The sequence below is a fragment of the Enhydra lutris genome, unplaced genomic scaffold, assembly GCF_002288905.1.
Source record: "Enhydra lutris kenyoni isolate GAN:26980312 unplaced genomic scaffold, ASM228890v2 scaffoldscaffold18, whole genome shotgun sequence".
In the NCBI taxonomy this organism is placed as follows: domain Eukaryota; kingdom Metazoa; phylum Chordata; class Mammalia; order Carnivora; family Mustelidae; genus Enhydra; species Enhydra lutris.
The window spans coordinates 24595090-24616747 of record NW_019154102.1 but is presented as its reverse complement, the minus strand read 5'-3'; the positions used below and the strand labels follow the sequence as shown (position 1 = coordinate 24616747).

Below are 21658 nucleotides of genomic sequence, written 5' to 3'. Positions count from 1 at the left end.
ACAGCCTGGGTCTGGAGCCTACCTTACCTTGTCAGCTATCCAGCCACATTCTGGCCATGGCAAGTTCCCGAGGCTCAGCCACCTCACCTCTGAAGTGGGGGCATCATGACTCAAGTGGTTGTTGTGAGGCAAAAAGCTAGAGAATGTGCCCCAACCTCCCAACACAGTCCCAAGAACTTAGGGCATACTCTGTAGGTTCTAGAAACATTCCATCCAGGCATCCACACATGGCCCAGTGCCCACACTGGAGTCCTCTGGGCTCTTGGTTAGGGCTGCCTCTTCGGGCTGAAAAGCAACATCACCCTCACCAGCGGGGACTGAAGAGACCTAAGAAAAGCCATTGGCATCTGCCCCCCACCCTGCCCCCCGTGACTGCAGCATTTCCCCCTCAGGGGCACTGATTTCCTGTCTCCTCCCTGGCATCTGGAGAGTCTCCCAACCCCACTGTGCTTGACAGCCGGGGCACCCTCAACCCCTCCAGGGGTGATTCTGCCCTTCTCGTGGCCATGGGTGACTTTTCCAGGCACTCCAGTTCCGAGCCTCCCCTGGTGGTGGGAACCCAGCCAGACTGCAGGAAAAGCTATGTGGTGGTTGTCATGGGGGATGAAAAGGAAAATCAAAGACAAACTGCCTGCATCAGCACTCTGGGGCCTAGGACGCGGGCGATGCGCTGAATCGGCGGCCACGGGGGTCATGACTCAAGGCCAGCCCAGCCTCCATTCCCAGGAAGGAATGCCATCCCTTGCTTTCTTTTCAGACTCTGCCGGAACAGACATTCCTCTTGGCATCCCTCCTCCCCGGCACCCCCGTTCTACAAACACACATGATCACAATTACCACAGCCTAGGGCTGGATTCCTTCCAGGTCTAGTATCTCTGAGGCAGACCCAGCACCATGACTTCTAGAGCAAGATACGAAAGTGACCCCCTGCCCCAACCCCGGACACTGGACAGATCCTTCTAGTGCCCAGCCCCACACCATGCACGAGAGGCCCCTGCAGAGTCGGGGTGAAGAGCTGGGCCTTCAGCAACAGGCAGACAGGCTTTGATCTGAATTCCAGCTCAGCCGCTTCACTACTTATGCGGCCTCAGAGCACGTCACCTCCCGTGTAGAACAGGGCCCATAGTACTGACTTCTCCCAGGGGTCATGAGGCTGACACAAAATACAGAACATGCTATGTGTGAATATGAAGGCTCACAGTAAGCCGTCAGTAAACAGCTGCTGTCATCACTCTTCCTATGCCCCTTTGGTTGAGAGAGAGAGAGAGCGCCGAATCCTAACCACTAGACCACCAGGGAAGTTGCCCCTTTGGTTGATCATGTAGTTCTCCTCAGCCCCTCCAATCCCCACTTACATCTACCCGTGGCACAAGTCCCACATCTACTGTGAACTTTCCAGAACATTCCAGAAGCCCAGGGCAGACAGCATGGTAATGTGTGATGGGGCGTGAAGGAACATCACATCTATGGGCCTGGGACTATCAAACTGGACAGGTGGGAGCAAGGCTCTGGGGCAGAAAAACGTGCTTATGGTTTTATATATACATTTTATAAAAACGTGCTTATGGTTTCATGGTAGGTTTCTTAAGAAAGTGCACAGACCATGTGACATGGCCATGAGGACCCAGGAAGATCCAGAGAGATCATTCTGCTGAATGATGGCTGCTATCTGAGGCAACACATTAAGAAAACATCTCCTATTGCATTTGCTCACTGATGGTTTATTTGTTAAGCAAAATGTCTGAGTACCAACTGATTTATAACATGAGACCATCAGGCCAGAGGCAAGGTCTCCTTCACTGCTGAGCATGTCTGGAAAGCAATTTAACTTTCTAAAAGTAGTAAAATACAAACATCTGATTTCTTAAGAAGATCAAACAATACAAAAGTGGGGAAAATGAAAAGCAAATATCCCTTCTCTTCCCCATACCCCAAAAGTAATCATTATTAATGTTTCTCAGGTGTCCTTAGGTACATTTATTTTATAAAGACACAGAGGCTGTTAACAGACACCCTCAGAGAAAAGGGATTGGAAGTGCTGGTTCTTAGGATGTATGCTTTTAATTTGAAGACACTGCCTAAAAGTTCATGCCTAAAAGTTCTCAACGATTTCCACACAAACCAACGTCTGAGTTTTGTTCTCACCAAGGTCTCATGTTATGTGGCAATTAATCTTGGCCGACCCCTTGGTCAATGTGGTATCTCATTTTTTAAACTGGGTTTCCTTCTACTGTGTAAGGTTATACATTTTGAATTATCTCTTGTTGACTGGCCGTTTGAATTCCTTGTTCTGTGAAATTTCCTATTCACATCTTTTGCCTTTTTAAAAAATACACTCAGGGACACCTGGGTGGCTCAGTTGGTTAAGTGTCTGCCTTAGGCTCAGTGGGGAGCCTACTTCTTCACTTGTGCTCTCTCACTCTCTGACAAATAAATAAAATCTTTAAAAATATATATATTCATTATTTTCTTAATAACCTAAAAGAACTCTTTGCATATTAAAGAAAATAGTTTTATTGGTGGTATAATTACAATTATTTTTTCCAGTCCAATGTCTGTCTTTTCACTTTATTTGTGGTATTTTTGCCATGCAGAGAAACACTTAATTTTTATGTTGTCAAAATATTTATGGTTTCTGGGTTTTATGTTAAATCTGTACAAATTCTAAAGATTACATGAGTTTGCCACGTTTCCTAACTCTCCCCAGTTCCTCCCGAATGTAGCTACCACCACTGTTAAAGTGAAGGAAGCAAAGTTTCAAAGTGTATTGGAAAGACCAAATTCATCTTCTGTTTTCTTTTTTGTTGTTTAAGCCCCCACTCGCACCCTGCCTCTCCCTTGGGGAAGGTACCCCACTAGGGACACCCAGCTGCTCACTGCACAGCCACCATTTTGGGTAAATTGACCCAGATGGGCGGCAGGCCCCTCCCTTCATAAAATTCAGAGGCAGAGAACGCAGGCATCCGTCCGGCTACCTCTCACATACCAAGCAAGTACCCTACCAGCTCCCATTTTCTACTTTTTAATGGGACTTTTTTGGAAAACAAAGCCCAGCACCCTGTCTTCATCTCTCTCATCCCTGGGACAGAGCTCAGACTTCATCACTGGCATCTGGATTACTGTGGTGATAAAACAATGGAAAGACAGAGGCAGGTGTGGGGGAGGTTTAGTTTTTGAGGGCCCAACATGTAGGGGGTTTTAACAGAAGAAAAACATTTGTCAAGTGATGGTCACTTTGTTTATAAGCTTTATCTCATCAATCTTCAGCAGCCCTATGGGGCATCATAATAGCCATTTTCCAGATGAGAAAACCGAGACTCAGGTCAAGTAACTGAAACTAAGATCCAAGTTCAGGTCTGGTTCTCCAGCAAAGTTTTCTCCTTGATGAGCAAGGAGGCTCCTCATGGGAAAGTTGTAAATCCTCAAATAAGGAATTCTTCATGAATAACTCCAAGAGCATAAAGCCCAGAGGTCACCAGCAGCCTCCAAGCTGGCCTGGGTGGCAGAGGAAGTTGACACTGTGGTTTAAAGTTCAGTCATTTGGTTTAAGGTCACAAAGGGGTACGTGACTGCTGGGTTTCATGAACACATGCCCATCTGACCCCAAAGCCCGTGCCTGTCCCACCGCACCACACCCATCTCTCTTGTTCCTGGAAGCTGAGGAGGGCCTGGCACAGAATGAGGCCCATAAGCAATAAAGTAGTGAAAAGGAAAGCCAAGACGCCCTAATCTTTATCAGTAACTGCAATCCATCCCTCCCTCCCCAAGGCCTACTGGATGGCGAAGGGCTCTCCGACGTGAGTGGGTGGTGGTGGACACACACCCGCTGGATGGAGGTGACATCCCCCCATCCCCCAGGAGCCCAGGAGCCCAGGAGCCCAGGACTTTCTAAAGCTTGTTGATACAGTCTTTACTGGTGGCCACAAATCTCTGCCATCTCTCACAATCACATGGAACCTCTGTTCCCACCAAGCCCTCTCTGGCAAAGGTCCTCCTCATTAAAAGCATCCCCCCCAAAACCAGGTAAGAGAAGGGGTACTGACACTCTTCCACAAGAAAGCAAGGACTCGAGCCAGCACTGCCAGCCCACAGTGAAGAGGAACTGGCAACAGGAGCATCTGGTCGTGCCACCCTCCATCCAATCGCCCAACAGTCAAGATCCAAGTTGTCCATCTGGCGGAGTGTGTGCGCTGACTCATTTCCCACCCTGAACTACCATTCTGCCCACTTTCAGTGAGGCTCTTATCAAACACTTAAGGTCAGCAAGAGAAAAGGGTTTCAGTTTCCCCTGGGAACTCACCTGTCTGGGTGCGGGGCGGGGGGAGGCTATGGAGGACTAGAAATGCATCAGACCGGCCGCCTGAACAGGACAGTCACCGTCACGTTCATGGATGAGACCTCAGGAATGGGTCCCGAGCAGGCCATAACTTCAGCATTGTTAGTAACGCAGAAGTGGCCTGCACCTGGCAAGGTCTGCACAATTTTTGAGGAAGGAGAGGCGAGGGCCAGCTGGATTTTCCAACAGGATCTATTTTACATCATTAGGTACTTGTCACTAATTAAAACAGCTCACCACCTGTTCCTCCCATCAGGCCCTTGGAGCACTGTGTCTACCAGGGCTGGACTTGCAAACAGGTTGCGTCTGGTTTTGTATTTTGAAGCAGCAGTGCCCTTTGTCAAAGGCAACTATGTTCAGAAGGGGCAGCACCCTGTCCGTCCAGCATTGGAGCCAGACCTTTTTCAGAACATGCTCTAGAAGCCCCTCTTTGAACAAGAGGCTTTTAGGCAGTGTTCCCAGGGTTCTCAGGACCAGTGCAGGTGGCAAGGTCTGATCTTTGTGGGTTAAGGAAGGCCAGTTAAGGCACAACCTTATCTCCCACCTCCACACTTCCAACTTTGTATCTTTCCCTTACTGTTATTGTCTTAGATATGGGGTTCCATATAAGATTTCATTTTGTTTACAGTTGGGAATGAGGTAAAAAAAAAAAAAAAAGTTTTAAAAGTCACTATTTTAAGAGTCAGACCCAGAATCTATTCTAGGAACTGCCAACAAAATACTTCCCATTCTGCAATCAGCTATTTCAACAGTGAGCACTGAACACAGTACTAAAAGCTTCTCCGCTATCAGGTGCTGTACGCAAACCCAGTCCCTGACCAGAAGGTGAGAAAGGAACAGTGAGATGCACTGTGGGAAGCCTGTGACAGAAGGATGACTTGCTCTGCTGGGACAAGCAAAAGTTCTAGCCAGGCCCGAATGATGGTATGAAGTTGCCAGGCAGGGAAAAGGGGACACAGGTAAGGGTGTGGAAGTTCATGGAGTGTTCAGGGACTGGCACTTCAGTGGCTGCAGTGTAGGGCTCCTACCACATGTAGCAAATACCAATGCTGAGGACTCTGGATTTTAAGCACAGGGTCAGCTTTGTTTTCGAGAGGGCTTTGGTAGCCCTGCGAACCATGGGTCTAGCACTAGGGACACCAGTGAGAAGGATGCTGTGAGATAGTCGGGCCAAGCAGGGTTCTGGGGCCATGTACAGTGGTCAGTCACCCCAGTCTGCACAAGACTGACATGCGGCTTCCAGTGCTAAAACTGAGAGAACCCCAGGCATACCAGGATGGCTGGTCACCCCAGGACCTTGCTAGATCCAGCCATAAAGGACATCACCTCTTATCACCTAATGCATGCAGCCTTGAACTTTGAGGTAGGTCAAAGACCCACATCCCATACCGTCACATCCAGTTCCTAAATGGCCCTTTAATAATTCAATGCCCCCAAAGGGACTAGCTCCTGCCTGCTGTGCCACAGCAGGAACATTTCCAGGGGCCCCAGATGACCCCACTGAACATTCCAATCTTCCCGCCATAGCTCTAGGTTGGAGAGCTTGTTTATGCTCTGCTTTTCAAGTGCCTGCTAGGCTAGCACGCAGCCAAGAGACTGCTCTAAGACTGTATGGCATGGACTCCAATTAAGAGGACTCAAAAGAGCAATCTGCAGGTCCTGGACAGGTAAGCCAGCAAAACTACGTTTGGCAGGCCCAGGTTTTGAGGCCCGTATTTCCCATGTACCTGGAACCACCACAGCTACTACCACACCTGGTGGCCCCTTTTTAAGCTCTAGGATCCCAGCTACTCCATTAGAAGGCAAAGCAAGCAGGTCTCCACTCAGTAGCTCAGAAATAAAGTCACTCCATGTCATTAAAGGTATCAAAGCACAGTGAATGCGGGTGTCTAGAGCAGTCAAAGAACAGGGTAATCGGCTCTTCTACGATCTTCTACGACGTTGGTCTCCTAATCATCTTAAGCGATAGGATACCAAATGCCAAAATGGAAAACTAGAGAAAAACAGAGCTGCTCTAATCGAAAGAAGGGAGCTGGAACACAACTAACACATTATGTACCCCCAAAGCTCCCAACACACACACCATCGGAAAGCATCATGCTGGGGTTCTGATACTGAAGAAATGTTTCTTAAGCTCAAAACATGCTCGTCACAGAAGTGTTACATTCCCCCCACAGATGCGAAACCACTCTTCAAAGGATTAAAACATGTTTCAATCCGCTGGGTGTGTTCAGATTTTCAGGCAGCCCTACCAGGAGTTCAAGTCTTGTTTCAGGATGTATTAGCTATACACTGTCAGGTAAATTACTAGAAATGTCGGGTTTCATCATCTGTTTAAAGGAGATAGTGATGACCTCTCTTGCCAGTACCTCCTCTCCACTCCCCACCAAACAAGGGTGCAAACATGCGTGTGTGTGTTTGGCCAAGAGTCCATGCAATGAATATGTAAGGTGTTTGGCACAATGCCTTCTACGTGTAAATGTTTAATAAACTCCAGCTACTGCTCTATGGAAACCACTTATCGGTACAATCTTTGGTTTATACTGTCGGTGCCATATAAATCCACTAACTTGTTTGTGTGCTGGTTACTGATTGGTCCCCACTGCACGCCCGTTGATATAATGCTGAGCAACCAAGATAAGGGTTCCTTTCGGGTATACTCGCCTCCGTGCAACTTCCCGACAGCCTCGTCTCTATTACATTGTGTGCTTACATTATATGACTGGGTACCATTCTGTCATCATTGGAACTGTGGAAGCCTTATCTCTCCAAGGACAATTTTCACTCTTTGAAGGTGGGGTACAAGGCAGCTTCAGCATACTGCTCCCCCAAAGGACCAGCCTCGGCGGGGACTCTACGGAACCAAACCGAAGAGACAGGCCTGAGTTACTGGCCGAAGAAAGCATGCATTGTGCTAGCGGACGGCAGGGAGCGAGGGGAGGGGGGCGAGGGGCAGAGAATAAAACGCATGGCTAGTGGTGTGGCTAATCACCTGGGCATTGACACGCGGTGGGTGGGCTTAAAATCAAACACTTCCGTTAGCTCACCATGTGACTCTGGGTAAGCTGCCTCATCGAACAAATCTAGTTTTTCTATAAAATGAGGTTCCTAGTGCCTACCACTGGGTCACGATCCAAATTAATGAGATTGCTCCAAGTCCGTGCTCAGCATGGCAGCTGGCCATTGGTAAGCCTACAGCCTGTCATTATCACCACCATCTCATCGTCCCCTGCTCTCTCAGGAGTTCAGTCTCGCTAGATGATATACTCACCTGGGAAAATAACTCCCAATTCAGGGAAGTGGGAAAGGATCAAATGATTGATACAGCAAAGCCTTCAACTCAATGGGCCTTACAAGGCATCTTTATAGCTAAACAATCTTGGTGCAACAAGAGGACGACAAAGACTGCACAAAGACACTTTACTTCTGGAACTTGCATCTGGGATACGAGCAGATTCTCAGCTCGGTTGTACTTGAGCTTCTTATTTTAATGGTACCAAGCCAACCCCTATCTGGGATGCATTTAAAAAGACGATAACCCGATCCGCTCTGGAAACTGTTGTTCAGCAACAGGAGTGGATGTAAATTATGAATCCTATGGCCACGGAGTCAGGACGCCCCCTGCTTAAGGCCTAAACTCTTCACCTCTTCACCTCTGCCATTCACTGGCCATGTGTAACCTTGGCAGTCACCCACCGCCTTTGGCCTTGGTTGTCTTATTTTTAAATTAGAACGTCTCTCTTGGGAGAGTTTGCAAGGGGACTAAAACAGATTATGTAAATCGCCTAGCAGACACTGTGGGTGCTCATTAAATGGTATCAATTATTCCCAAGTTTTTACTCTGCAGACAGAACAGTTCTGTTCTCTGAAAGCCATATGGGTCCCTGGGAAGCATGTGGTAAGCCTGCTGACAGGACTGGGGCTGGCGCCGCGATCACACACCCAGCTATGGCTTAGGGCAGGGCTGCCTATGGAGAGCCCAGAGATGGCGGAGTTCCTGGCAGATACAAACATATGCTTTCTTTATTCAACTCTGCACTGAAAAAACAAAAAAACAAACAAACAAAAACGAGAGAAGGTAGAGGAAGGGTACAGACAACAAATACTGGTGAGATAAGGGGCAAGTGGCAGTCTAAACACTGTTGGTGGGAGCATAAAATATTAAACAGAATGGTTTGATCACCTTGGGAAAAAAGTCTGGCAGTTTCTTGTAATAAAATGCCCACCAAACTTTATGAGCCAGAAAGTCCACTCCTGGTTGTTTACCCAAGAAAATGAAGGCATGAGTCCACAAAGAGGCTTGTGCAAAAATGGCTATGGCAGCTTTAGTCCTAATGGGCGAAAACTGGAAAGAGCCCAGGTGTCCCTCAATATGCACCCCATACAGGCTTCCAAACATACCATGAAATCAGCAACCAAAGGGAACGAACTACTGATAGACACAACCTAGCCCACAGTATCACAGGTAGATGAAGACTTGCATAAAGAGTAAATACCAGATGACTAGATTCATGGAAAGCTGTTCAACAGGCAAAACTCATACACATGGTAAATTTAAAAGTGATTGCTTCTGGCAGTCAGGGTCAGGATTGCCTGGGGAAGGGGCACAAGGGAACTTTCTAGGCTGGTGGTAATGTCCTCTCTCTTGAAGGGGGTTGTATTCAATATATACACTGTTATTAAAACTGTACGTATCTGTCAGCTCATTGGATGATACAATTTGTCATCTCACTGTATGTAAATTTTATATTAAAAAGAAAACAAATATTGACATCTAGTGAGTAAAGTGCACACTGAAATTGTGGGGCTGAAATAAACTGATTTCTGTAATTTAGTCTGCAAGTGCACCAAATAAAACAAGATAGACTGATGGGCAGAAGAGTGGATGAGAACGGTAAAGTAAATTTGCTAAAATATCAATGTGAGAGAATCTAGATAGTCTGTATATAGATGTCCGTTATACAATTCTTTCAACTTTTTAAAACTGGGGGGTGGGGGAGGCAGAGAAAGGGGGAGGATTTTTTTATATACCCTAACGGCCATCTGAGTAAGATATTCTTGGCCCATCTACATTTCATTTTTCTCTGTGCCAATGACATTTCTGTACAAAGACGGTCCACACAATCTATGAAGTGTGGCTATTTTAGAATCCGCTCCTATGGGCTTGGTGTCCACTTTCGTTCCCTTCTTTCTCCCACAGACTTCAAACTACTACATGGAGGTTCATTTCCCTTCAGTAGAATGGAGACCTACATCATCAATGGCCAGCCTAAAGCTTCCTGAAGTCTCTCCTACACTTTCCACCAGGATTTTCATTACCATTGGCCAGCTGGGGCCCATAGAAACAAGAGTTGGAACCTGGTCCTCGCTCCCAAATGCAGGGGCTCTGGTGATGGGGATGAACCCTCCAAAAGGAAGGACCCAGAAGGCTTACCCACCCTGCCTCAGTGAACTTGGTGCTGGCCATGGCTCTTGCAAAGGTGAGTGATGACTGCACAGGACTTCATTTATAGAACACATGGGAAGGTCACATATCTGCTTTTCCCTTAATTCTTGGTCCTCCAGTCCCCTAATGGTACAAATGAGGAAACTGAGGATCCGGGCATACATGAACTGCTTGAAGGCCCACAGCTTGACTTCAACCCCATTTAACATAGAATTCTGATCCTCACCCCGCTCAATACTGCCCTGGAAACACCTCCCCGCCCCTCACCCCCACAGGAAGCCGATTTTACAAACGCCCACCTAGGACAAAACTGGGGGGCAAGCTTTTAAGGCAGCATCGTTCACACTGCATGCTGAAAAAAAAACCTCAGGGGCTCCTGACCATCAGCTTTTTTTTTTTTTTTTTTAAGATTTTTTATTTATTTATTTGACAGAGATCACAAGTAGGCAGAGAGACAGGCAGAGAGAGAGAGGAGGAAGCAGGCTCCCCGCTAGCAGAGAGCCTGATGCGGGGCTTGGTCCCAGGATCCCGGGATCATGACCTGAGCCGAAGGCAGAGGCTTTAACTGACTGAGCCACCCAGGAGCCCCCTGACCAGCAGCTTTTTTAAAGGAATAGACAGCAATATCCGACTGCACCACATATAAGAATAGACATTGGTCCCTGCAACTTGTTTCAGCTCTGTATAAATAGTTATACACGGGTGCTGCTTGGTCTAAGCACGCAGTCCAGAAAAGCTAGAAAGCCACCGATTTAAAGATTAGGTCCCTCTAGATCAGAGATTTAGATCGGAATTTTAATTTCCCAGTTTCAAAAAGGGAACACTGGAAAGGAATGCGCTGAGGAAGGCCATCGTGGAAAAGGCATCGCTTGAGCGAAGACTCCCCTTCTCCCCTCCTTCAATGGGAGAGACACATCACCACCAGTAGCAGCAACAGAACCCAGGCTGTGGCCTGGGCGGGGAAGCCGGTGATGCACCACGGACTGTCTGGGGAGAGGCAGAGATCCCTATACATGACTGACCCACAGTCTCTCTTCCCGGCACTCTACTGCGGTGCCAGTAACAAAGCCGAATTTTCATTTCAGATCGGCTTTATCTACTGAAGGGTCAGATCCTTATCGCCACAAACTCAGCAAAATATAGAATTGAAAGCCTTGACGTTGTCCATTCAAAATTATGTCCCCTCATGTTCCCCTCCCCACGTTCAGTCTCCTTTCTTGATTTTCCAAGGGCAATTCCTATCATTCATGTTGGATATATAGTCCAGTTGAGATCCCAATAATTTTACAACGTGTGTGTGTCCATAAGCAATGCCCAGCATCGTTAGAGGGATCTGAAGTTACACCCAGCTACTAGGAGGTACCAGTCCTTCCTCTCAGGTGTATCCATATTAATACACACACATTTATGTAACACTGCTGCACTGTATCCCTCCACAGGGAGTCCATCAACTGTTTCCAATATGCTGTCATTGTAAGCAACAATGTTATAAGGCGTGGAAAAGGCATCACTTGAGCAAAGACCGCCCTCACCCCATGCCAGACTGTTCCTTTTGAACATTCTTAAACATGCCTCGTAGGTTCATAAGGGAATCTGTTCAAGTTACGATACAGCTGGAGACAGCATTCCTGAGTTGCCATATATGCACACCTTCCACTTTACTAGCTACTGCCAACCTCACAGACCAGGAAAACTGCAACTAATAGTTCAGTGTGTGTCCTTGGGACTTTGTATTCCCTTATGCACATATAAATACATGAGTTTATACAATATGAATATGTGTAAATCGATCTCATGCTTTATAATGGGTCGCAGAGGACCATTTTCTGCACGAACTAACCAGTGCCAAGCTGATGGACATTAAGGGTTTTGCCCTCACCACAAAATTTTTTGGTGCATAAGTGAACAGCAGGCTGGTTCCAGTACCCATGTACAGCAGACTGGGACTGCCAGACCCACCCCTTCATTGTACAGAGGAGTAAACGCTGAGTCCCAGAGAGCCAGGGTGAGGAGCTGGCCCAAGGACCCCAGCAGGAGAGAAACGACAGGGCTGAGCACTGGGGTTCCTACACTTGGGGCACTTGCTCCACTTAAGGGACTAAAGCATTCCAGTACACGTTATTCCTTTTACACACCATCCCCATTTACCCTGTCTAATTCGACATTAGTAAGAGCTACTCTGTGCATCATCAAAGTCAGGTAAAATCTCCCTGTGGAGGTCCAGCAGAAAGTCTTGCCCCAGACCCTTCTGCCCCAGAATGCTGCAAGGGTCAACCTCTGGCTCCCACCTCAGTCCCGGTGGCTCATGAGCACAGAGGCTAAATGCTACTTTCGTCTCCACCCTGGGACAGAGACAGGATCCCAGGACTCCAGCCTGAGGTCACGGAAGAAGACCTGATGACCACATGGCACAGTAATCAGCGCAAATTCTTAAGAGGCACAGGCCAGTAAGTGTCCAGGTCTCCAAGGAAAGCAGTGAGAAGGTTCAAAGCCAGTCCCATACCTTTGTATTTGTATTCACAAATGTATTCACCTGCTAAAGCCAGACATCTGGCCCCACATTTCAAACACTTTCAGCTGCGCTCGGACCGTGTGACTGGCGCTGAGCGCACAGCCTCACGCGTGCACGCACACACATAATGGACTGGCTGCAGTCCTGATGCCCGACCTTTGGCATATATGAGTCTGAATCCTGACTCAGCTTCTCATTAGCTGTGTGACCTTAGGCAAGTATCTGACCATCCAAGCTTCAAATTCCTCCTCTTAAAAAAATAAAGATAAAATGTGTCCCTCTCTTACAGGGTTTTACAAAAAGGAAGTGAGTTACCACACATAGGTGCTCAGGAAAGTTCTTAGACCGTCAAAATGTAGTAGACACTTGAGGTACTTGCCTAGTGGTGGTGCCGGAAATAAAACAATGTCCCTGGCCCTAAAGAGCCAGTAAATTTATCAGAATGTCAAATAAAAACAATAGAAGCGGGTGTGGCCGCCAGTCAGAGGGAGCGGCAGTTACAGACAATAGTGCCGATCTGGAGGGCATATGAGGGATACCCAGGGATCGGGGCTGGCCGCTCACCTCAAGGAACTCACTGCAGGGCTGACACACACACACTCGGAGGAATACCGAACCCGGCCACCCCCGCAGCGCTGGGTCCAGGCTGAGTCCCAAGGCAAACATACAATATTTTCCAAATTGTTGGAAGGGCCAAAGTCTCATTAGACAAACCAGGTCCCCGGAGGCTCTCAGGTGCGTTAGCCTCAAGAAGCCTGTGCTTGCCACCTCCTCCCCTCCGGCTCTTTCCCTACCGTCCCCACGCAGGTGGCTATCCCACACTGCTCCCCGCTTGGGCCCCCTCATGTACCTCACATGTACTGGTGAACAGGCACTGACACAGCCCCATTCTGTCCCTTGTCGGAGGATGCGGCCGCCTCTGGACAGCAGGGCTCAGCATCCTAGTACCCGCTCGAGCACATCCCTCGGGCCTCATCCTGTCTCTGCCAGCAGCCCCGTCACTCCGTCGCACACGACAGATGCTGCCGCTGATGTGTGTTACCCAGACAGTTCTGCCCACACCCCTTGAACACTGTTACTCCCCTGTGCTGACTGAAGAAAGACCCACTGTTCTAGGTGTGCGTGCAAGGCTCTCTGGCCCACCACCCCCTTTACTCCGGTTTGATTAAACCACCTGCTGGGTGGCCCTCCACAAAACACAGGGTCTGCATCCAGAGAAGGGGATGAAACCAAGCGTAACAGATTCTCATGCACACCCTCAGAGCCTTTAATACCCAGAGAGGCACTGTGGCTCTTCACATTCTCCCAAGCATATATGGGCTTCAAGTACTTTTTTTTTTTTTCCACAGAGTTCCAGAAACACATTGAGGACAATCTGTACCATACTGTTTCTCCAGCAAGGCTGTGGAATGTGCCACGTAGAATGACTGCCCTGGCCTCTGGGTGTGACCACCTGAGACATGCCTGATCTTCCTCACCATGACTGTGCAATCTCAGTGGGACTGCGAGCTCCCAAACTGAGCCGATCATCCTGTCTCAGCACAGGGACAGGAGAAAAATGGGTGGCAGCAATGTCTCGGCAGGGCTGGCAAAAACTTACTTCTACCCTGACTGCCACAGCTGCCTGCTTTCCAGTCTTCCTGATTACCTCTCCCCATCAACTTCATTAAATTTCCTGTATGCTTCAACTAGCCAGGGCTGGTTTCTGAGGTATGAAACCAAAGAACCTTCGCTGATATATTGTTCTTTCGGTCCCTGAGGAAGAGCCACCCAAATCTTCCCCAGGCGATGGAGCACCCAAAGTGATCCCCCCAGGGGCAGCACCTGTCCCATCTGGAGTAGACCTCACAAAGGTGGGCAGCATTTTCACTGAAGCCGTGGGGTGGGTGGTGGCTCCAAGCCCTTTCTCCATCTCCTTGCGGAACCGCTTAGAGATCTCCAGTAGGTTCTCATCGGAAAGACGCATGTGGTAGAGGTACTGGTCGACCTGCAAAGAGCGGGGCGGGGGGGAGGGGGAACAAGAGTTAGAGATTGGGAGGTTCACTCAGTGTGGTATGCATCATGGAACATCACTCAGCCCTTCAAAAGAATAAAACCTGTTATGCACAGAAGGTTATTATTAAAGACCACTTAATTGGAATCTATTTGACAAGGTATCTTTAAAAATAAGAAAGAAATAAACTGAAAGATAAAATGAGAAAAATAGGTTTAACTTTACTTCTGAAGAGTGGTAAAGATGAGGGGAAAGGCACATTAGGGAAGAGGGAGAGTTCTTTCCAGAAAAGCTGAGTTTAAGGGTCTCTGACAATGTTCTGGGAACTGGCATTCATCTGACCCTCCTTGTTCTGCACACACCTCGAGGCCAGTCATGGCAATCCTATTATCCCCACCTTGGGCCCAACAGCGAGCTCCTCTTGCCTCACTTATACAATCCTCAAGTCTGCCTTTCCCTCTCCTAACCATTTTCCACCACCAGCCAGACGCAAAACATTCCTCTGCTTAAAAAAAACCTTTCAGTGGCTTCCCATTAGAACCAAACCTGAAATCCTTCCAAGGCCCCATATGATCTCCGCCCCCACCCCTGGGGCTCACTGTATGTATTTCTTAGCGTCTAAATCATAAGCACAGAGGGTGAGAAGAACTGTGTGTTATCTGCTCACCCCTGCATCCCCAGCACGTGAGGACACAGACTAGAACTTCTACATAAATAACAACTCAAGCTCTCCTCTCCTCAGAGGCAGAGCCGGCTCCCCTAGTTAGCTCACTGATCTTTCCAACATAAATTTACATGAACTTTCCCCAGATTTACTACCACCAATCAAAGAAGCACCAGGATTCCCTCTCACACAGTTTCCTTCTTGGAAGCTCCCATCTGCCTTGGCCGTGGATATTCCCAGCCTTTTCCTACCAGGAAGAGGTCTGACAGAATCCCTCCCACAAGGCACGTGCTGTCAGGGACAGGTGATACTGCTGGCCACAGCAGGGTAGGGGTTGACAATCAGGAACCTCTGGCCAGGCCCCAGCTATCCCGTCAAGGCTAAGAGTCACAGTCCTCCCAGCTTCATCAGCAAACTGTGTGACTTCAAGCAACTCTGCTCTCCCCAGCCCTGAAACGGGGGTCCCCAGGGGCCAAGCTGGCTGAAGACCACTGCCCGTTCCTGCTGTAGGAAACAAGGAATTTCCTGCCTGCTCCCTGCCCTTGCTCAATTTTTACAAAAATGCACACATTTTTTATAATTAAGAGTTCCCAGACAAATGTGCTTGTTAGCAGTACAGCCTATTCTATTTTCCAGCCTTTTTGGTCAGGACTTCTTAAATTTCTTTTTTTTTTTTTTAAACCAAACCTGCAGCCTAAGATTTCCAGAGGAAGGGCACAAGGTGCTTAATCCTTTAAGAAAAGAACCAACCAGTTTGGTCAACAGAGACAGTCCCCTTACATCTTCCTCTGTTCCAGGCTGTATCCTAACTCCCTATGCATTCGAGTGTACATCCTTCTCTTGGGGCCTCTTTCTGCCCCTGTGGAATAAGGAGATCAGCCCCTCTTGGGTCCTTTCAAATATCCCACTCAGGACTCATCTTTGATCATTCTTCTAAAATCCCCAAAGCTCAAAGATCAGAGTCTGGAGTAAAATGCTGAAAAGAGTAAAATGCAAGCCAGTCGAACGACAGTCCCTGGTGTGTCAGCCCAGCCTGCTCTACGACTACCACGTGGTTAAAATACCACACTGAGACGCGACCCTCGCATGCACACGGTGAAACAGAACAGGGCAGGCGTGGAGAATGGTATAGGCCTTCAGCCACTTCTCCTGTCTCCCCCCTTCCCCAGCCGACAGAAGGACCAGGTTTGTCCTGCGGGGTTTCAAGTTTGCAGAACTGAGGAATTCCCAGAACTCGTCTATTGCCAGCATTTACTGCAAACCAGAGTGCCTAAGTCCATCAGTCTAAATCAGGAAGAACCCAATCATCCTTTCTGTTTCCTGACCTCGCACCTCCCGCAGCTCACTTGCCTTGAGCGCACCACCGTCTGCTGCAACCTCTCAGGGCTATGTGGACACCAGCCACAGTGGGCAACAGTAGTAACAGTAAACCCTTATGTGGCACGGACACTGCTCTCAAGGTCTTATAGCCATTAATTCATCACATCCTCACAACAACCCTGGGAGAGGCAAGTAGTGTTATCTCCATTCTACTGAGAGGGGGGAGGCAACATGCCCAGTAAGAGCTGCAAAGGGGCAAGCTGGGACTGGACTGGGCAGCCCGGTTTGTCCACTCTGCTACTTGAATGCCCCCTTCCGCTGGCCAACAGCGGTGTCTCCTCAGGCCAAAGGGCACCGTGGTGCATTCAGGCTGGCCATCCCCACGGAAAAGCCAGGTTCTATTCCAGTCATCCCCTGGGGTCAACAGGAAGGGCCAACGGCAGAGCACAGTGTTCAGTGACAGATGAAAACAATAATGATGATTGTTGCAGTAGCTAAACATGTACTGAGTATTTCTTACCTGCCAGACACCATCCTGTGACTTTACTGACTTCACCTCCCTTGTCCTTTTGTAAAACTTCTATATCCCTGCTTTACAAGCCACTCAGTGGGGAGGGACAGAGCTAGGACACAGACTGGGTGCTTGGGACCATCATCTTCCCTTCACCTGTCTCATGGGCCCTCGTGGTGTGTGTGGGGGGCACTCTCTGCCTTATGATTTCTTGAGGGACCTCAGGGCCTTGATTTCCTCTCTAACACATGAGACTAAGAGAAAGGATATGGGACAGCTTTGAAAAATGCAACCAGAGCACCTTGGCCCAAACTTCCCTTCTTTCACAGCATGATGATGTGGCCGCCCTGAGTTTATTAGGGAAGGGCTGCTTAATCGCGGACTGTCACAGTTTTCTTAAACACACTGTGGGGCCCCCCCAGCCTTGGCGGGCACTGCTGTGTTGCATGAAGGGTGGCCAAAGGAAGCAGAAGCCAGAAACAAGCAGTAGTCTCCGTACAAAGACAATTTTCCTAGACTGACTGGGAAGGAAGTGAATACACTCTGCAGAACCCTGCCAACTTTCACCCACGGTGTAGCCAGAGGGAGGGAGCACCAGGCCCAAAGTCATGGGACAAAGTCATTCAAGAGATATCAAATACGGGCGCCTGGGTGGCTCAGTGGGTTAAGCCACTGCCTTCGGCTCAGGTCATGATCCCAGGGTCCTGGGATCGAGTCCCGCATGGGGCTCTCTGCTCAGCAGGGAGCCTGCTTCCCTCTCTCTCTCTCTCTGCCTGCCTCTGTCTACTGTGATCTCTCTCTGTCAAATAAATAAATAAAATCTTTAAAAAAAAAAAAAAAAAAAAAAAAAGAGATATCAAATACAGGCAAGGGTAGTGCAACCACAACTAATAAATACTCACCTTTAAAAATGCCCTTGGAACATCATGTTCAAAGAGTCCCACCGCAGAGAGCATTCGAGTATATGTAGTTTGCCTCTCTCACCCCAAAGGCCCATCAGGCCTTGGTCTAAACACTTCTAAGCATGACACAATCAGTACTCATAAGTTGGTTAGCTACTACTATTGGTCAGCTCTAGTTGTTAGAAAATTTGTCCTCTAAGATGAGTCTGCTTTCTGGTAACTTCTGTCTAGTCTCCATTCTGCCATTTGGGTAAGAGTTCCCAAACCTGCCTGCACGCCAGCATTACTGACAGGAGGACCTTTTTGGAAACATAAAGAAGCCCAAAGATCCATTCTAGACTGACCAACTGACCAACCTTTGGCCCTAGGCGCTCAAACACCTTCACCTCTCCTGCAGCTCGTAGCCCCCAGCCCCCAGGCCAATCACGTGATAATGGTGGGCTGGGCTCTGGCCAAACATGGCCTAAGGTCATTTTTACCACTTTTCTACCCAGAGTCTTTGAAAGTCAGCAGTGAAGACAGGAGGCTAAGTGTGAAATAATCCTGTGTTGATCCTGGGGGGCTGGGAATTGGAAAGAGTAAACCCTGTCCTTGTTGGAAACACTTAGGTCACTGGAAACTATCAAAGCAGACTCAGTCAGGTCAGCCCTCATTTCACAAGAAAACCAGTGTCCGAGTCCTGGTTGTGGCATCTGGACAGGTGTGTAACACTGCACCAGTCACTCTGACGGAGATCCAGTCTCCTCCCTGTAAAACGGGATGAACGGCCCCACACAGCTGTCACTGGCATAAATGGGGAACACACTATCTACTCCTTCTCTTTTTCTCCTAGACTCCCCCGCCTGGCAACTGGCACCCTCAAAGGGCCAATGACATTTCTTAACCCTATTCTAGTCACATCCAGGGTTAACAAAACCCTGTTTCCCCAAATTGTTCCTTCTCTTTCTGTGATGAGTGTGCAGCCGACCACACTGAGCTGTTTCTCTTTAAATTCCTAACAGGAAAAAAAAAAAAAAAAAAAAAACAAAAAAAAAAACACACAATCCTATCAGGGAAAACGAGGGAATGGGAGGGGCTTTCCAAGCTAGGGAAACAGAGGCAGGCTGGAAGCAAGGCCCAGTTGAGGTATAGAAGGCCACATGCCTGCCTGGAGGCAAGCATGTGTGTGAAAGAGAAACAGATAGCAGTTTTAAATGACAGCTCTTTAGTAATCTTGAGATTAGAACTTCCTCATTGGGCAATTTTGGCCTTTCTTCCCATATAACACGTCAGCCCAACACGCCCGTTTCCTCTAGAGGACTTGAGTAGAGGTGGGAGAAGTTCGAAAGAGGAATTAACCCCATCCTCTTTATGAAATAAAATAGCACCCGAAATGAGAAGTCTATGTCCACACTTAAGTGTCCACATTTTCCCCCAGACTAGCACTAGAAGGAGGGGAAATTAGGCAAAGAATGGAGAGAGCAGGTCACCCTCACACAGATCTGCTTAAAAGTGTGCAGTGGCTTGGGTGGGAAAGACACAGCATGGCCACATATGGATGGGGAGACCCTGAAAAGGAGGACCTGGAAGTAACCGGAAAGGGACCTCAGAAAAACAAGAAGCCTGAGGCAGCCTAAACCAAGGTCACACAGTTGAGGTTACAATCTGGATCCCCCAGACACCTTCTTATATTGTCAGAAACAAAGGACAGTCTTCCTGCTGGTCTACAAGGACCCATGTCATCTTACAGGCCAATCCCAACTGAATGCCTGTGGCCACCACTGAGATCCTAAGGCCACCCTGTCTGATCCCAGAGGGAAACAGGTCCTGATGGAGCTATTCTGATCCAGAAGAGAACAATATTCCAATTTTGACGGTTATATAAAGTACTGCAAATCCCACCTTGAATACCTTAAGAGGTTTCAAAGAAAAGGGTAGAAGAAACCTCAAATTTCAACACCTATAAGATCTGCAGCATTCAACCCCAGAATCTTTGGCCATTGCTGCAACCCTAGCTTCTCCCATTGTAGAGCCTTCATTGAAAGCCAATTATATGCAAAGCACTATAGTGTACAGAACGGGATTTTAAAAGAAATCAATTCTGGGGGTTCAGCCGGTTAAGCACTTAACTCCTGATTTGGGCTCAGGTCATGATCTCAGGGTCCTGAGATCAAGCACCCCCATCTGGCTCCATGCTGAGCATGGACCCTACTTAAGAGTCTCTCTCTCCCTCAGCCCCTCCCTCGCCTCCGTTCGTGCTTTGCCTTTGCTCTTGCTCTCTCTTGCTCTCAAATAAATAAATAAATCTCTTCTAGAAATGGATGGATAGTAATGATGTTGTATACAGTGTAAATGTACTTAATGGCATTGAACTGTGCATTATACACACACACACACACACACACACACACACAGAAATAATCTTTTTAAGAACTCGAGATTCCTGTTCTCTTCCTTTTTTTTTTAAATCTTTTTTTTTTTAAGATTTTTTTTTATTTATTTATTTGACAGACAAGAGATTACAAGTAGGCAGAGAGGCAGGCAGAGAGAGAGGAGGAAGCAGGCTCCCTGCTGAGCAGAAAGCCCGATGTGGGGCTCGATCCCACGACCCTGGAATCATGACCTGAGCTGAAGGCAGAGGCTTTAACCCACTGAGCCACCCAGGCGCCCCATTTTTTTTTCATTTTTCAAGGTATTTCTTTTGTAAAGGAGCCAGATTTGGCAACTAGACTGAAAATCTTCCAAAACTCTGTACAAATGTGTAATATACAAATATACACAAGGCTTTTGCCAAGAAAAGACAGCACAACAAATGACAGAGGCAGCTTTGGTGTCACATACCACCTAGGACTTTACCAGGCAGCACAGAACTCAACTCATATTGTAGACCCCATGAATGTCTCTGAATTGAATGGAGAGATGGATCTCAGTAGATAATAAAGGCAAACACACTGCGAGGGGGTCCATGGAAGTGTTAGGTGTACGTGGCCCATGAGACCAGCAGGCAGGGGAGACCGTGTGTTCTGGGCTAAAGGGCTCAGAAGATGTGGGCCAAGATCCTGAAAGGGTATTATGAATTCCAGGACCAGAATTCAGAAGACTGCAATGACCTCGGATGAGTCTTATTTCAACCGACCGTTTTTCATCACTGGATCATGGGAAGGAAGGAGCATGAAGATCACCTCACTATGTAAAGTCACTGTGCTGTTTACCCACCAGTTAATTCCCTGTAGGGTTTGGCACCAGGAGAGAGTCTGACCGCCCAGAGTCACCGCTTCCTGCTATGCACTAACAAAATTCAAACCCCCGACTCTAAGAGAGCTGTCCTTTTTGCCTGGACTGTCAGGGAGCTCAGAGCTCGGCTCTCAGCTCCAGTGACCTATCCCTAGTCTAAGTGCGTTGGTTGTCCCTCCTGCCAGTCCCTTTTACCGAAAGCTGAGCTCCATCACCTAATCCTTTTAGAAAGGTGACGAAAGAACTAATACGGGATCAAGCAACTGCCCATCAGTCATCCCCTACAGGACACATCCTCTTGAACAGAAGATGGAATTCCGGCGAACAAATGGCTAAGAAAGCAATGCCACAAGCACATAAGCATCAGGGCCAAGGTCACAAGGACACCCTGAAGTGCTACTGGACTCTCTCCCCACGCTTTGTGTATTTCTCACAGGAGACCTAGAACCTTCTCTCCAGAAGGTGCTGGATGCACAGCAGCTAATTCCTACCTTTTAGCTTCTTCCTGACCCCCAGCAGACCTTCTGAATTTCAGCTTCCCTAGCACACGGGTCCTGTCCCAAAGATATAATCAGGTCATGTATACAGACAGGAGACAAAGGCTCCAGGGCTCCAACCTAACTTCCTCCTAAGAAATTTAGGAAAGACCACACCCTCTTGCAGGGCTTTCACTGGTCTGTGTGTGCTTTACTCGGACCCGTCAAAACAGGGGAGGGTGGGGGGCAGGGATACTCTACCACAGCAATTAGGAAGACACCACC

The 21658-nt window shown here is 48.1% G+C and overlaps 1 protein-coding gene across 1 annotated transcript in view; it reads right to left on the bottom strand.

Annotated features, from left to right (window-relative positions):
• The window catches only part of LOC111148021 (hexokinase 2), a 60998-nt gene that overhangs the window by 26767 nt on the left and 12573 nt on the right, over window positions 1-21658 (bottom strand). Inside the window, exon 2 of the mRNA XM_022504365.1 lies at window positions 14119-14281. Coding sequence (XP_022360073.1) covers window positions 14119-14281 — 163 coding nt within the window. The remainder of the gene's footprint in view (window positions 1-14118; window positions 14282-21658) is intronic.